This window comes from Sylvia atricapilla, chromosome 8, assembly GCF_009819655.1.
Source record: "Sylvia atricapilla isolate bSylAtr1 chromosome 8, bSylAtr1.pri, whole genome shotgun sequence".
Taxonomy (NCBI): domain Eukaryota; kingdom Metazoa; phylum Chordata; class Aves; order Passeriformes; family Sylviidae; genus Sylvia; species Sylvia atricapilla.
In genome coordinates, this window is record NC_089147.1 from 8,043,792 (window position 1) to 8,060,334 (window position 16,543).

Below are 16,543 nucleotides of genomic sequence, written 5' to 3' on the forward strand. Positions count from 1 at the left end.
ATACAACTGTAAAATTTTGAATTCATTTACTCACCTCAAGGAAGAAGTTGACCAGGTATGGATCCTGTTTCAGTTTTGCACATACTATGCAGAGAAACTGAATTTCTTCATTTTCTGTTGGTGTTGCCAGAACCTCACCACACAACCTGATTAATTTCTGTCAGATAAAGTGAACAATTAAGACAGAAAGTTATTGCTTTTTCTAGGAATAACAGACTGAATTATTTTTCTGTATACACACTACAATTATGTATAAGTATTGACTGGAACATTTGCTCTGGACTTAGAGTGCTATGAACAAGTTTTCTTCATTATTTATGACTTGTATTGCAGCAGCAGCCCAAGGCTCTAATCATCAGCACATTAAAAAAACCCTCAACTGATATGGCACCCAAGCAATTTCCTCACAAATTCACTTGACAGTGGAAGAATTAAAGATAACTTTAGCTACAGCAAAACAAAAGAAACTTGTCATGCAAAAATATATTTTACTTAAAATCTGACCAGTACCTGCACTGGCCTATGCACATTTATGTGGGGAAGAAGAGGTTGCCGTATTCTTCCAAGAAGTTTTGTAAAAAAAGCCAGAACTTGCTGTTTCATTCCTGGAGGACACTGAAACAAAAACAGATGAACAACAACAAAAATACAATAAATGTGGAGAAAAACACAGATGTAAATTTTTCACTCTGAATGGCTAATTAAACAGCAATAATTTAACCAAAACGATTTTTTACAAAGTCATCATCTGTTAACATATTACTTTTATCAATATTAACAGAGATCAATAAAAAATGTTGCATCTCATTACTGTTTTTTCTTTCAAATTATTCATACTTTCAGTTAATTGCTTTAGGGCAAACTTCCACAAATCTTTGCAGAAAATATTCCGTATCATTACAGTGATAAGGGGAAATTAACTTGGAATTAATTTGCTACAGGTCAGATGTCTTCTAAGGTACTGTGCCACAAAATCCAGCCATTCAGTGAGTCAGTACATACAAATACAGAATGATAAACTATAAAAATCTTAATACCTACAGAAGGTTTCTTAAAGTCATGAGCAATTAACCTTAGCCAGCTAAAGTGTTTATAAATGCACAGATGGTCCAGGACAAGAGAAAGCTGTTGCTTTCCATGAGCAGAATATAAATCACAAATATCTGTGGAACATGCAGACCCTTGTTCTACTGCCCCTAATGCACCACATCACATGAAAAGACTTTCCTATCTCCAGCAGATCTGATGGCTTGTGGGCCTTTATGTACCTTTGTTTCCAGCTAAACTCCCCCAAACGAATGTGTTCTACCATGTTAATAAATGCTGTTAATTTTAACCCACATAATTTCCCTCGTCTGGTTCAGTGCATGTCTGAATCCAGCTGAGGTGGCAACAGCCTAACCTGGCTCTCCTTTCTAAGTAATTATCTCTCTATTTTTAATCCCTAATCATTGCTGAGTTGTCAAGCAATCCCTTAAACAGAATGGCAGGATATGTACCATCAGGGCACATCCTCAGCAATGTAGTAAGTCTGACTGCTGTGAAAGGGAACTATTCATTTTGCACCAGATCTTTGCAACATCTTGCAAGCACTGAACTGTGTGTTTACTTCAGATGCACCAACTCACAAGTGGCAAAGTGTAAAGACAGGCTGTACAAGAATTGCCTGTACAGACATGAGTACAGAATGACTTCTCTCAACTCTTAGAAACACACTACTAATTACCCGCTTCACATATGTCACCATTTCATCTTGGTTTCTTGACAAAATTTAGAGATTACTGAACGAGCTGTATTTCTGAGCAAGTATCTTTAATACAGCAGTGTTGTGGTTTTAAATCCAGCTGGAGCAGGTATATTAGCCTGACTCTAGGACAGCTGGTACAGTAACAGGTACTACAGATCTCGGGCCCTTACAGAGCAAGGAATGTCTCAGGCTCAAACAGCCACTGTCCTGTGTTGCTTATTTATGTAAAATCGACTAAAAACTCATGAAAATGTGTAAAAGATTGACTGAGAAGGAACCCCTGGAGAGCTCCATTTATCCTTGGAACAGGATAAATGCCTCCCTAACTGCATCTGCACTGTGATACAAAATGTGCTACCACAAGGGCTCCCAAGCTAATTCACCCCATGATCCACCCAACCACACACATTTTCGCTCAGAAGTCTGCCAAGAAAGACAGCAACAAGGATGGACCAAGACCATGAACGCAACTTCATGTGTGCCACAAAGCAGACATGAAGAACCAGACAATACTGCCAAAGTATGAAGTCTCTCTGGAGATCAGCTCAAATTAATACTTTCTGATACCAAAGTCTTTCTGAGCAATAGCTCAACACACTCAGGAAAGTTAATTGAAAATTTCTATTTAACACAGCGCTTTTCACCCAAGAATCCCCCAACATTTCACAGAGGACACAGAGGGAAAATACTGTCTTGTAGTAGGCAGAAAAACTCCAAACTGAAGAAAAATGTTTCTCCTACTTCTAGTTTCACAATCAGCATTATCATAGTGGTGAGTCTCAGGGTTCTGTCTCAGCCAGCACCTCAGGGGTTGTCTCACCCTGACCACACCTGTAAAAGGCTGTTATTTGTAATTTGCTGGTAATATACATTGGTATATTTGTAATATAAGCAAGCAGCTCTTTGCTACAGTTCAGTGTCCCACACTACCACCTACTGTAGAACTTCAGTCTCTATCACAACTAGGAGCTCACACAAGACATAATCTGTTCTCCTGAGAGATACGTACATCAGCTTTTCCTAGAGTGTAGAGTGTCTCCAAAATCTTGTGATGTAGCAAATACTCCATACATGGTCCTGTTTCGCCTGATTCCCTCTCATTTTCTTCTTGAACTAGAATATCCAACATCTGTTCCAGGTGGGAGGGAATGTTGGTATCAGTCACAGGAGCTTTGTCATCTAAATAAAAGAAACAGGCAATTAAGAGTGATTTAAAAATTGCCCTCATATTTAAGTTTGGTTCCACGTTTATGACTTATAAACACGACATCCATTTAAAGAACCTTATATAAAGCGCAAGTTTTTAACACGTCTTAAAACTTTCAGAACTGTATTTGAACATGTTCACTGGAATATGCATTGGGCAGATATCTGACCTTGCAATGGAGAAAAAGGGAAGTGCCAAAATTCAAAACATGCATTAATTACACGGTCAAAAAAAAAATTTCTACTGGAGATTTCTAGTAGAAAATCTAGTAGAATTTTCTTTTCTACTAGAATCTTTTCTAGTAGAAAAGAAATCTACTAGAGATTTCTAGTAGAAAATCTCTACTAGAGAACAAGCCAAGGGAGAGAAAGGTACAACTCTCAATCTTCTATTTAGTATGCACTAGGTCTTGATAACTTCCTCTTTGACCCTTCATGTAGTATTCTCGAATCTGTGAATGGCCTCTGACATCAGCTTAATTTGCAGCTGATCTATTCTTTTATAAACTAGATAACTAAATAAATGGCTTTTCTGCTGATAACAACAAAGAAAATTCAAACTCTATGCTGCTTGTTCTCCAAAGGCTACTAAATTTCTCTTTTGTACTTTATGCATTGAAACAGAATTCTGTCAAACTTTATGGAGGAAAGGGTAAAATGTTGATTTTATTACATTAAAGTAATGAAACTGCAGTGGATTTATGCCACTGGCATTCACATATTGTAGAATATATCCACACATGAAGATTTTCCTCTTTTATATCTTTCAGCCGAATTCTACCGGAACAACTATCCTAGGGAAATGGTTACGACTGTTTATGCAATAATCTAAAAATAACTTGTCACATGCATGCAACTGGCAACAACATCACACTCTGCCATGTCAGAGTGATCTTGCTCTCTGCCACAACCTCCAGTTAGCCTGGAGTGTTTTGCTTGAATTTCCTACATATAATTCTGCTCCTACTGCAGAAGACAGAAATATATCCACCAAGTGAAAATTTGTTTTTCAAAAGAGTTCTGAAAGTCTGGGAGAGAGGTCAGCTTTTACTCTGCACCACGTCACTGCAGGTGTCAGTTTTCCCTGCCACCCTGTCATTTCCACCTTTGGAAACATCACACGGTGTTCCAAAAGATGGGTATTTGGAACCAAGGGTCATGTTGCAGTTTTATGAGTAAATATTGATATAAACAAGATCATCAGACACAAACACAGATTCAACAGCTCTTGCAGCAGAAGGTCAGAATTAATATGCTTGAGGAAAGCACAGCAACACTCACTTTTAAAATATAATTGTTTCATAACTACGTCCAAAATTAAAAATTTACATGCTGCGTAATTGTTGAAAAAAAAACCCAAACCAGGGAAGAATTAAAAAAAAAGCAACTACAGTCATATTTCATCATAATATCCATTTTTAAGAAGAGCAGTGTAACATCTGAGTAAGGTTTAACAATACTGAGCACACGGAATCCATCTGTGTCTGGTAAAATCTATGACCACAAAATTACTTTTGTTCAAATCTTGCAAAGAAAAAGAAAATCCCTGATGCAAAGCAATGAAAATGTTAACAGCAGGGACTGCATTTCTGCAGCTGTCTGTTTAGATTAAAGACAGTATGTGAAGGCAGAAACTGGGTCAGATGTAAAAAGGTGCAGTTCTCTACACGGTACTCAGGAAACAAGATTTCAGCCATTTTTCATGCTGACTTTTACAGCTGGAAGTACATGATATTTTAAATTACTAATTATTGTTGGTATTTTAACTAAAGACATAACTCATTTTAGCATTTCTTAATCTTTACTTTTTAAAAACATTGAAATTGTGAACTCTAGTTTTCACAATAAAAAGACAAACGCAGAGTGCCTTCTTCTTTTACCTGAGGTCTCTATGTAGTAATGGGTGATTGCTTTCCAGTGGTAAACAAAATCTTCTTGTAATGGAAGGGAAGGTGCGAGCTATGGGAAAAAAACCCAAAACAAACAAAAACCAGTTAGAAATGGAATGATCATACTTGCTCAGAGATTAAATTCTGTTTTACTTTATACTTGGAAGTGCTGCAGATAGTGCTACAATTGTTACTCTCTGCTCTTTTACCTTTAACAAGGACTACATTTATTATTCATGGCTGAGCCCTATGCCACACTGCCTGCCTTGTAAACATCAGTAATAATCTCTGTGATGTCTCTATTACCAGACAATCTATTTGAAGAACAAAAGCAACTGCTCCCACAGCAAAGCAACACTAGAAACGTATGTTTGTATTGTTTAGACCACTGTTTTGTCCTGTTGGGAAAAAAAAAATCACGTTCTTTTACATCTGCTCTTGATGCCTTCTTCCTTTTCTGTACACTCTGTTCTCTCTGTCCCCTCCCTTAAAAATACCAGTTAGTTGCTTCATCCAGTTTTTGCCATGCCTTTTTTCCTGTTAGACACACTTCTTTTAAAACATTTTTGTTCAGTTTTTAGGTTGGGTTTGGTGGGGTTTTTTTGGGATTTTTTTTTGCACATTTTTGGTTTGGTTTATTCTTTTAGTCCCCCGCCCAGAACTTGGAAGGTTGTTCTTTTTTAACAAATATGTTTCTTATTTCATTTCTGCAAGAAAAGAAAGTTCCTTTTTTCCTGGAGGAGTTTGGGATGGCTGGCTGGGCGTGAGCACTATCCCGGAATAACACGGAGCAAGAAGGAAATGCAGTCCCCACGCAGCCGCCATCAGCACTGCTCCTTCCCCACTGAGACACAGGCGGTCTGCGGCCCATGGCACCACAGGCAGACTGAGAAAAAAAGACCACAATCACTTCTCCACTCTGCTCTCCGAAGTGAGAGCTGAGACAAGCACTGAATTTGTGCCCATTAATGTTTGGAGTTGGTAAAATCAGGAATCTATAGGGGAAAACCCCAACCATTCAATAGGTCACATGACAATCTGTTGCTATCAAGGCCTAATCCTACTTGCTTGAGGCTTTTTTTAAATTTTTTGACCATCAAGTCATTCTTTTAGGAGCCATCCTGAAACAGGGGATTATCACTTGACAGGATGGCAGCAAGGAGCCCTGTGGACAAACAGAAAGAATCCCAAGTATAAGCTGGTGTGTCTGTTTTGGAAGGGTAAGGAGTTGAACCATCCTGACAGGATTTGGAGCCCAGTTCTTCATCCTTCACAGTATCTCAGAGGGGCTGAAGTTGGAAAGGGCCTCTGGAGATTACTCAATTTAGCCCCCTGCTACAGCACAGTCACCTAGAGCTGGCTGCTCAGGAGCATGTCCAGATGGCTTTTGAATATATCAAAGCACGGAGACTCCACAGCCACTCCAGGAACCCGTGCCAGGGGTCAGTTTATCTCACAGAGGAAGGTTAACTGAAGGAAGTTTTCTCTCCAGGAGCTACAGATACCATATTTGAGACCAATAACTCTGAACTCCCCTACTGTCTCTCTGTAGGGTCTAAAATGTGCTGTGCTGTCTCAGTTCTTGGGCAAACAAGGGCTCAGGGCTCATATATACTCCAGTACAGTATAGGCTCATATGGTCTTTACTGGCTGGTGTTGGTGTCTTTGAAAAAGCCCTGGATGTTTTCCACACCAGTCTTTTCTTTGCCTTGAATTTAATGACACTTAAATTTATCTTGGTAAAGTTGTAAAGCCCAGTATAGACGGGCATGCTATGCCAAGATAAGTGCAATGCTAATTGTGAATGGCCTTTTGCACACAGGACTTTGAAATGCAAGACTCTGGAAAAGTAGTGGTGCTTGGCAACTATCTGTGTCTGCATCCCGGGTGGAAATGCGTCCTTGGAAATGGCAACCAGGAAATCAAACTGACAGTGCCTCTCCTTTCCCTGACAGCCTGTGCACTCACTGAGTCTTCTACAACTGAGCACTCAGAGCAGCACATTAGCACAGCAGCTACCACAGAGTGTCTGAACACCCCACACTACACAAAACCAGTTTATTTTACTGTGACATTTACTAGGTTATTGAAATTCAGAAGAATAACCAAACAAACTGAAGATTGAGGTATGATATTGTGTATCATACTCTGTATGTCACACTAGCTGCTCTAGATGTGAATTTCAAGCAATGTAACGATCATTTCTGTTAAAAAAAAAGCTGTAACAAAATCTCAACACCAGCTGATGAATAATCCAGAGACAACTTTTGAGGAATTCAGGCCTCTCAGACCACTCTATTTCCAAAGTAACACATGATAGATAACATTAAAGATTTATCCTTGGCTGATGTGATTTTCCTCTCCACTTCCTCTCGTCTCATCTGCCTCAAGATGAATTTAGTGCCTCTGAGCAGTGCCAGGAAAAGGATTTCACTTCTCAGCACTGTCAATAATTTATCCACCATGGGAGAGAACTGTGGATATAGACTCTCCCTCCCAACAAACGCCTCTAGAGACTCTTCTCAGAGGTGAAAAAAATAATTCAGGGACAGGTCCTGCCCTTTCAAATTAAAATACCCAGTGATTTCAGAGTCTTTTCTGACCAGGACTGCAAGCCAGACATAGCAGAGAGAACATCAGCCTGTGTTTACACCTGGGCAGTGCAGCCTATTCAAAACACACCATCAACATTGCCACCAACTGGAGATGTAACTCCAGCAAGATTATTTTGAGGTAAGTGTTTACTGATCAAAAAGCCTAACAAAAACACACAAGAAAACAAGCAAACAAACAATAATAAAGCAAAAAAACACCACCAAGTAATCCTCTTAACTTAGTTATTCAGACATAAATTCAAGGTAAAGACCAAGATACCAGTTTGTATGTATACAAAGCCAAGCATTGGAAAGAATTAGGAAATTGTAATACTTGACTGACATGCTTTAACCCTACTAGGACAGGTAGTACTAATACAAGGCTATAGTTTCTATTTTAGGATGAATTATTAGCTATCAGCTGAGATAAAATACATGTTACAGCTGCCAGCCTCAATAACCACTCTATTGTGTAAGTATTCATACTTAGATACCGAAGCAAACCAGAATTCCTTGTGAAGGCTGTTAATTCCTGCTACTTGTCTAATTTGAAGGAGTTATCTTAAAAATGCAGTTATTTCTCACAATTACATCAGATGTTAATAACACCAGGGTTGTGGGTTTGATCCCTGTATGGGCCATTCATTTTAGAACTGGACTTGGTGGTCCCTGTAGGTCCTTGCCAACACAGAATATTCTGTGACTCTATAATTAACCCTGATGTAATTAAATATGTTCTTAGTGATTCCTAATCTCAAAGTGAGGTTCTCCTCCTCTGGGGAGAAAAACCCCATGATCTTCAAGCCTGCAGTGTAGGTATTGGTATAAAATAGCTGAAATTCACTAAGCACCACTGAACTGCAGCCCACTGGAGCAGCCATTGATCAGCAAGATCTTCCATCTGGTGCCCAGCTCCAGCAGTTTGGGCTTCCTGGGAGTGAGCTGAATTTACCACATGCTGCCTCATCCTTCTGTGACAATATCGAACAAATAATCAAAGGCCACTCCTTTTAGGGAGTGCTGTTCTCAGGAGAGCAACAGATCTTTGACCTGAACTACAGGTCAAAACTTGTGACAAAACCCATCCAAAATACAATTCCATGTCATTTTCCAAAGCATATAGAATTTGTGTTTAGGCAGGGGAAAAAAAAAAAAAAGAAAAAAGTAACATAAAGAGCAAAGAAACTTATACATATGCAGTATTTAACAGCAATCCTTTTGTGCATGTAAAATTCATTGCCGTATTTTTCATGTATGCTTTTCAGAAGTGCAACTCACTACTGGAAAGGATGGAAACATCAGAGGGTGGTGATATGTCTCAATATCTTTAGGGTAAATTCACAAAGGAAAGAGAACACTGTATAAAAAAATAACAGGTAGTGTCTGGTCAGATGCCAGAGTAAAAAAAGAGAGCAGAAACTGGGTCAAAGAGAAAGGAAGGGGAAGTGCATGCACACTGCCCTGACTGACACAGTCACTGGATGTTTTTCTTCAGTCTTACTACTGTACCAGGGTGAATCGTCTGAGAGAAAATGTGAAAAAGGATTAATGCTTGAAGGTTTACTTGAGCTTCAGTTGATGAATGCACAGAGTTTATAATGGCCACTGCTCTCACATATAAAATTAAGACTGCACATGTTTCAAATCATGCATTAAATTTTGTCATCTAATTTGTTAATACCAGCACAACATTAAAACAACAAATAATGTAAGGTCATTACATCAAATAAAGTGGGTTCAAGAGGAACAAATTCCCTTCTAATCAGTTATGCAGTTCATGATTTTGGAGCTCTGCCTGTACCAAGTGACTTGGTTTCTTTCAGAGCTGAGTTTTGCTTCATAACACAAACAGAAGCTACTTGAAAGCACAGTATAACTGTACCTCTGACACAGTTGAACAATAGGCTGGCAGAGAGGGGGCCTCAAGAATGTGCAGCAGGCACCAAAATCCTCATTTCATTCAATTGTCTGGTACAAATATTCCTGTTTGACAGCAAATTGCAAAATTCAAGCCAACCAAAATTTTATTTTTCCTGCAAGGAATACAATTAAAAAACATCCCTTTGAACTGACTAGTAAGGTGAAACATCCAAAATCCCAAATCAAACACAAACTAAGGTCCTTTGAACACTGAGTGGCCACTTCACAGACAAGCTATTTTGTCTAGGGAAACATGAGTGAAAAGCACAAGATAAGAGAAAAATAAGTCTAACTTGCCGCTTTGTTATTGTACACTACATTTTGTTGTTGCTGACAATGTAGTGCTCATGGATAGCCCTTTGGGATGAAAGTATATCAGAAATGCATAGCGAAGAGAAAATATCTTAAGGACAAGCCATATATAAACTGTCACAGATTTAATAATATGAACCCCATGAAGCAACAGCATTTCTATTCTGCCCTGAAGTAACAGAACAAAGACAGCAGTCCTATCCACCACTCTCACTAACACATCCAACACATCCAACACAATTTAAGGATGCTCTGTTGGCAGGGTAACACAGTGGTGCTTGCTCATTTGGATGCTGCAGAGAAATCCAAAAAGCAAAAAGCATCTAAAATACTGGCAGGATTGACATAAGATAAAAGGTGGCAAGAAACTAGAATTTAATGGTAATGAAAATCAGGAATATGGTTTCAAACACTCAAGAAATTTAGTCAGAAAAGACTGAAAGTTTGGTGTTTTTCAAGCAGAATCACAGGATCACAGACAGATTTGGGTTGGAAGGGTCCTTAAAATACCACCTAGTTCCAACCCCACTGCCATGGGCAGGACATCTTCTACAAGGCCACGTTGTTTTAAGCCCCATCCAGGCTAGTCTTGTGTCCCACCACAACCTCTCTGGGGAAAAACCTTGGTAAGAAAAAACCTTAGTAAAAAGCAACTGTTCCCTTACGTTTGCCTCAAGCACAGTCCTGTCACAAGGGCAGACAGTTCAAGAGTGATACACTGACAACAAGTAAAAGGCAAATACTGCCATGTCTATCAGGCTGTCAACCTTTGGAACTCCTCGTCAGAGTTCAGAGGGATGGCGTATTGAGGGTAAGATAACAACGATTATCTAACAGCATGGGAACCTTTACTGTTTAAATGCATCTCTAAAGTCTGCAGGCCTGCGGGCCCTGAGGCAGGGCAGGAGCATTATATAAGTGATGTGCAGGAGAAAAGACAGGGCAGAAGGGCTACCCAAACCATTCCGGTTTAAGAAATGCCACCCGTGAAAGCTAAATCCAAGCTCTTCAAGTGGATTTAAGTGTCCAGCTCAGCAGAAAGCTGTACAGTTGCAACACTACTTACTCTGGGGTAGGCATCCAAAACTTTTGAGAACTGATACTTTAATTACTAGTTCTACTGCTGATATTCAGAGTAAAGAATCCAATTGAGTCTGTCCACGTTATACTTGCTCCCCAGCAAAAACAGCAAGCAAAAATGATGTTCCAAATTCTCTTGGTTCTGAAAACAGCAAGCAGCATCACAGTGGACTAAGCTAATATTTAATATTTACAACAGTTTTCATTTCCCCATAGCAAAGCTAAGCAGACCACATCTTTTTACTACAGGGAGAATGAAACAACTTAAAGCCACATACAGCCCCCAAACTGGTTAAAAATTTATATCTCTCAGTTCTGTCTTTGTATTAATGGGTCAAACTTATAAAGCAAGAGAAATTCTTAGTATCTTCCTGCTTTTGCAAATATCGTGTTTCATTCTTAGTATGTGGTGCTTGGTATTTGTCACAATCCTGTAAATGCAATAGTGCAGTGTTTATCAAGAGATCTACCACAGTGATGGTAGCAGGATGAGGCAATTCTAAAAGGGACACCAGAGTTGAGCAAGGACAAACAGTATGGTGTTGGACAGCACTCACTTGCAAAATGATGGTATCAGCATGTTTCTGTATTTTCATTTGGATTTTTTTAATCAGAAAAGAGTGTCTAGTCCCTAATATCTCTACTTTTCTCCTATTCCATTCAGCTTACTCGTTTTTTGCTATTTTTCACTTGATCTCAAATAAATGCAGTTCTTTTTGTTTATTTTTTTGCACACATCAGTAACGTAAACACTCTCCTAATAATAACTTCTATTTGATCTCTCTAATTGGTAGGCCTGAAAGAATACCTTCTCCTCCACTCCTGCATCTCTCAGTCTTCCACTCTTATTTCTGTTATTAAAAATGTGGCACAGCTCATTGCAACAAACTTTCTTTAGTCAGGCAGGCACTAATTTCTGTTTCCTCTCCAGTGAAAGCACTGTCTATTGACGGCATTCACATGTGGTCAGAATGTTTTCAAACAAAACATTTCATTATTTAAAACATTTATTTCCAAATGCCACTACACCACTAAAAAAAGCAAACGAGGAACCCACAATTAATGAACACATGCTTAGCTTTTAAACCTGAATACTCCTGCAGAACTACAGGCTCATATAAAGACAGGCATACGCTCAAGTGCAGCATCAAAGCACACATTAATGCACAAAGGCTGCCCCTCAGATGAGGCAGGATTTGGCATGCAGGCTCTTTTTTCAACCATTTGAACATTTTTTTCTTCAACACCTCCCACCTTCATTTCAGTATTTCACTGTCAATTTTTACCACCTCTTCACCCTCAAGTCTCCTGGATGTGCTGGCTTACTGGGAGAGGTGCTGAAAGGCAGGGAATTACTACCAAGACCCCGCCTCACTGAAAAGCAAAAACTAAATGGTGCCGAAGGCGGCCTGCAGCAATGGCAGCAGGAGAACAGGGCCCGTTTCCTCTGCCCAGCGCGGCTGTGCCAGCCCCCGCCAGGGAACCGCTCTGCACACACGTCCCCGCGCACCATCGCTAAATAAACCAGCGATGGAAAGCGCCGCTTCGAAACTGACAACAGCCCGCAGAATCATCGCTGACGGCGACTATTGTCCGGTGGTCACAACGAGATGGAAATCCCGGGGAGTTTCCTGATTCCTCTCTTTTATTGTTTGTCTCGCTACAACAGCCGGGAAACGGCGGGGTGAGGGCCGCGCCGGGGCTGTCCTCAGGCCCGGCAGCGCTCGGCGGTGACAGCCGCAGGCTGTGCAGTACCGCCCGGGCTGAGCCCGCTCCCTCCCCCCGCGGCAGCCCCGGCTCCCCAGGGCCGCGCTGGGGCGATTCGTTCCCTTCCCGTGCCCCCTCCGGGGCCCGCCCGGGCAGCCCGGCCTCCGCCGCCCGCGGCAGGGCCGAGCCGGGAGCGGAGGCGCGCCCTGCGGGGCCCGGCCGGCAGCAGCGCCGGGGGCGGCGGGGAAGGGCCCGAGCCCCCGCCCCGCGCTCGGCGCTAGGCCCGGATCGCATCCCCGGCGCGGCGTGGCCGGGCCCGCCGGCGGCCTTACCGCCTCCACGGCGTGCTGCAGGATGGAGGTGAACTTGGAGAACATCCTGTCCCGCGACTGCAGCAGCCGCTGCCGGGAGGACCTCGAGAGCTCCTCGATCCGCCGCCGCCGCCGCTCCAGGGTGAGGGCTGCATACGGGGGCCTGGCCGCGGAGATCGGGCGGGCGGGCGGGCGCCGGCGCTGCCTCTCGCTCCCCGGCGGACACCGTGGCACTGACACCGCCGGCTGCGCGGCGGCGGCTGCCGAGGCTCCGGGTGTCCTGCAGGGGCCGCCACCCCCCGCACGCAGCTCGGCCCGGCTCTGCCCGCCCCGCTCCGCCCGGCCCCGGCCGCTGCCAACCGGGAGCGCCGCGATCCCGCCCGGCCGCGCCGCTTGTGCCGGCCCCGGGGCGCGGGCGGGGCGGACACGGGAGTGCGCCACAGGGCCGGCTGCGAGCCCTGTGCCCCGAGCCCCGTGCCCCGAGCCCTGTGCCCCGAGCCCTGTGCCCCGAGCCAGCCCCCGGCCCCGCAGGCGACTCCCGGGCAGGGGAGGGAATCACAGTCACAGAATCACTTCGACTGGAGAGAGCTCTGAGATCATCGAGTCCAACGGCCGTACACCACCTTGGGAACCAGACCACGACGCTGAGTGCCATGTCGTTTTTCCTTTAACACCTCCAGGATACTGACTTCCACCACCTCCCTGGGCAGTCCATTCCAATGTCTAATCACCCTCTGTGTGAAGAAATTCTTCCTAAGGGCTGACCCAAACCTCCCCTGCCACAGCTTAAAATTGTGTCCTCTTCTGCCGCTGGTTGCCTGGGAGCAGAGTCTGACCCCGACCTGGCTACAACCTTCTGCCAGGGGGTTACAGAGAATGGTAAGGTCCTCTATGAGCCTCCTTTTCTGCAGGCTAAACAGCTCCTCCTGACAGAAAATGTGCTCCAGACCCTTCCCCACGTTCTTTGCCCTTCTCTGGACTTAGTCCAGCACCTCAATGTCCTTCCTGAATTGAGGAGCCCAGAACTGGACATGGCACTGAGGTGCGGCCTCACTAGTGCTCAGTGCAGAGGGACACCGTGCTCCTGCTGGCCACACTATTCCTGAGACAGGCCAGGATGCCACTGGCCTTCTTGCCCACCTGGGCACACACTGTCCGGGGTGAGGGGAAGGGGTGTCCATCTGCACAGTCCCTGTGCCCAGGGGCTGCCGTCAGACTTCCACAAAGGTCTCTGGGGTCCCTCAGAATTGTGAGGGTGGGGAGATGGCTGCCTCCATCCTCCTGCCAGCATGGCATGGATATGGGAAAACCCTGGCATGTATGGCAAAAGGCCCAGCTTGCTGTCTGCTGGGGTCTGTCATCATCCACAGGGATCATGAGATCCTCAAGGAAATAGCTCTTCACAAAGCAGTGTAAGGGTGATGAGCTCAGAAAGTCAGTGACAAGTTGTGCAATCATCATCCCTGAAAGTGATCAAAAAATGAGTGGATGTGGCACTTTGCAATATGGTTTAGTAGGCATGGTGGCATTAGGTCAGAGCTTGGATTTGACAAGCTGGGAGTTCTTTTCCAAACATAAATGATCCTGTCTTGTTGCTGCTGGGTGAGAGCCTGCTGGTGTGGGTGGCATGGTCCTTGCAGGGTACCACAGATGAGAAGACTTGGGGTAATGTGCATATTGCCCATTTCACTGTTTATTTGTTGGGTTTTTTTCCACACAGAGAGAAGGAGACAAAGAGGGCTTTATTTCACCTCCAAATCAAGTACTTCAGAGAAAATGATCATCCCTCTCATTTTGCAGTGCCACAGGAAAAGCAGAGGTAAAGTGGGGTGAGCAGAAGTTATAGATGTAGCTGGAAAGCTGTATAATGTTTTGGGAAAATGTTTGGACACTGTCAAATTTACATGGGAGAACAAGATTGCTTTGGCACTGGGTAGCAGAATGAAATGCTGGGAAGGTGATAGACCAGTATGGGAAACGGGAGATCCTGTAGTACCAAATGAAGGAAAGCTTCCTCGTTAATTTTGGGAGAGGAATGAACACCAGCTTCCTCATATGCTAGGAGCATGCAGAGAGATGAATCAAAAGATGGGACAAAACTACTATTTAACTGCTGTTCTTTAGATTGTATCATCTGAGAAGTCTATGACGATGCTGTGATGAAGTCTTACTAATGATTCTGGTGTACTGATTGCTATTACTACCCCTATGCTTTTCAGGCATGGAGAGCTACAGCCCAAATACTCTGTGGATGTAAACAGTAGTTGTACCTGGACACCTTTGTTGCAGTTGTTAATGAGCAGAGCTATTTCCTTCTCAAAATCCAGAAGTCCCGATGTGTCAATATCAATTTAAAAGATAATTATGTTGTTTTTTTTTTAAATCCACTTATTCTCTATTTGTCAACTTATATTCTATAGATTTTCATAGGAAATGTAAAATTTTTATGGGGGTAGCCATATGATGAAACATCTCTGTGTTTAGGTGATTATTAACTGGACAGGTGCTGCGTTTGGATGGTGCCTGCATATCTGTGTCTAAGAGAACATGATCATTTAAGATGCTTTTGCAATCTGTTTTTTCCTGCAAAAATGTGCTCGGGCTTTCCCATCTCCAAGCAGCAGAATGAATAAAGAGACAGTAAGATATCATGAAGATATAAAAGGAGACAGTTTTATAACTGTGAGAATATTCCTAATCGTACTTAACAATTTATGAAATCATAAATCACAGAATCACAGATGGTGAGGTAAAGCTTTTGTAATGCTTAAGGGCCCTATATTATTCCAAGAGTGACTGATGTATATAAATGCATTATTATTTAAACAGAACTGTTCATTGTGGTTGAAATTAAGATTTTCATTGTAAAAGTGACTTCTTATTAAGACTTCTCAATATGAAATGCCTTGCAGTAAAGTAAAAAAAAAAAGAAAAAAAAGAAAATATTACATGTAAATTGTTTTTCCTAAGCCTATTAAACAATTTGAATTTCTGCATATAACTCTGCATTTACCAACCAATAGATTGGGCTTGAATTTGTAGCCATAGTGCAGAATTCAGTCTTTGGTGCTAATATGTCTTGCAAACTGTAAATATATTTTTTTAAACAATCTTTTAAAGTAGTCTCTAATTTCTCAACCATATGTATGTATGTCTCACTGCTGGGAATATTGGATAAATACTGGCAAGCCAGTAGTAAAGCAAATCACTGGAGACTAATGGAAAAATTATTTCAGCAGTGTCAGTGCAGAAGAACTCAGCTGAGGTTACATTTTGTTTGGATTCTTCTTGTTCTCATTAGGGATGATTCAACTGAAGATGATGCAGTTATGGATGGGCTACCAATGTCATGTCATGTGCAACAATACATCTTCACCTGCTCATGCTTGATTTTTTTTTCACTGAAATAAACACAAGATTACTACCTGTTGCAGTACCCTTGAGAGCACAGTTCTGCTGGCTTGGAGGGGGTTTTTTTGGCATAGTAGTTCTTTTTATTTTGGAAAAGTACATGCAGTGAGTTAGTGTTTTGCTTGAGTATGGGAAGTGAAAATGTGAAAGTGAGGCTGTTCTAATTGATAGAGCTTTTGAGAACTTTCTTCTTTCTTACAAATTAATGAAATTGTCTAGATTAAATTAATTTAGATGGTGTGTGACCATGAGATAATGTGCTGGCATTTCTATCTGAAAATCTCTCTGCTATTTGGATTGATGGCACCAGGCCAGTGTCTAATGGATGCATTTGTCTATATTACAGAAGAAGTTCCTGCAGTCTGG

At 42.3% G+C, this 16,543-nt stretch overlaps 1 protein-coding gene and 1 long non-coding RNA gene across 3 annotated transcripts in view; one reads left to right on the plus strand and one right to left on the minus strand.

Moving 5' to 3' along the window:
• Nucleotides 1-12,918, minus strand: part of FHIP2A (FHF complex subunit HOOK interacting protein 2A) — a 33,837-nt gene extending 20,919 nt beyond the window's left edge. For both annotated transcript variants that reach the window (XM_066323533.1, XM_066323532.1), the window contains exons 1-5: nt 12,788-12,918; nt 4,834-4,912; nt 2,757-2,926; nt 511-615; nt 35-157 (exon numbers count right to left, since the gene is read on the minus strand). In XM_066323533.1, coding sequence (XP_066179630.1) covers nt 35-157; nt 511-615; nt 2,757-2,926; nt 4,834-4,912; nt 12,788-12,832 — 522 coding nt within the window. In that variant the 5' untranslated portion in view covers nt 12,833-12,918. The remainder of the gene's footprint in view (nt 1-34; nt 158-510; nt 616-2,756; nt 2,927-4,833; nt 4,913-12,787) is intronic.
• Nucleotides 12,830-16,245, plus strand: LOC136364013 (uncharacterized). The gene is made up of 3 exons (XR_010744095.1): nt 12,830-12,908; nt 14,487-14,585; nt 14,986-16,245. It is a non-coding gene; the product is annotated as an uncharacterized lncRNA (long non-coding RNA).
• The last annotated feature ends 298 nt before the right edge of the window (nt 16,246-16,543 follow it).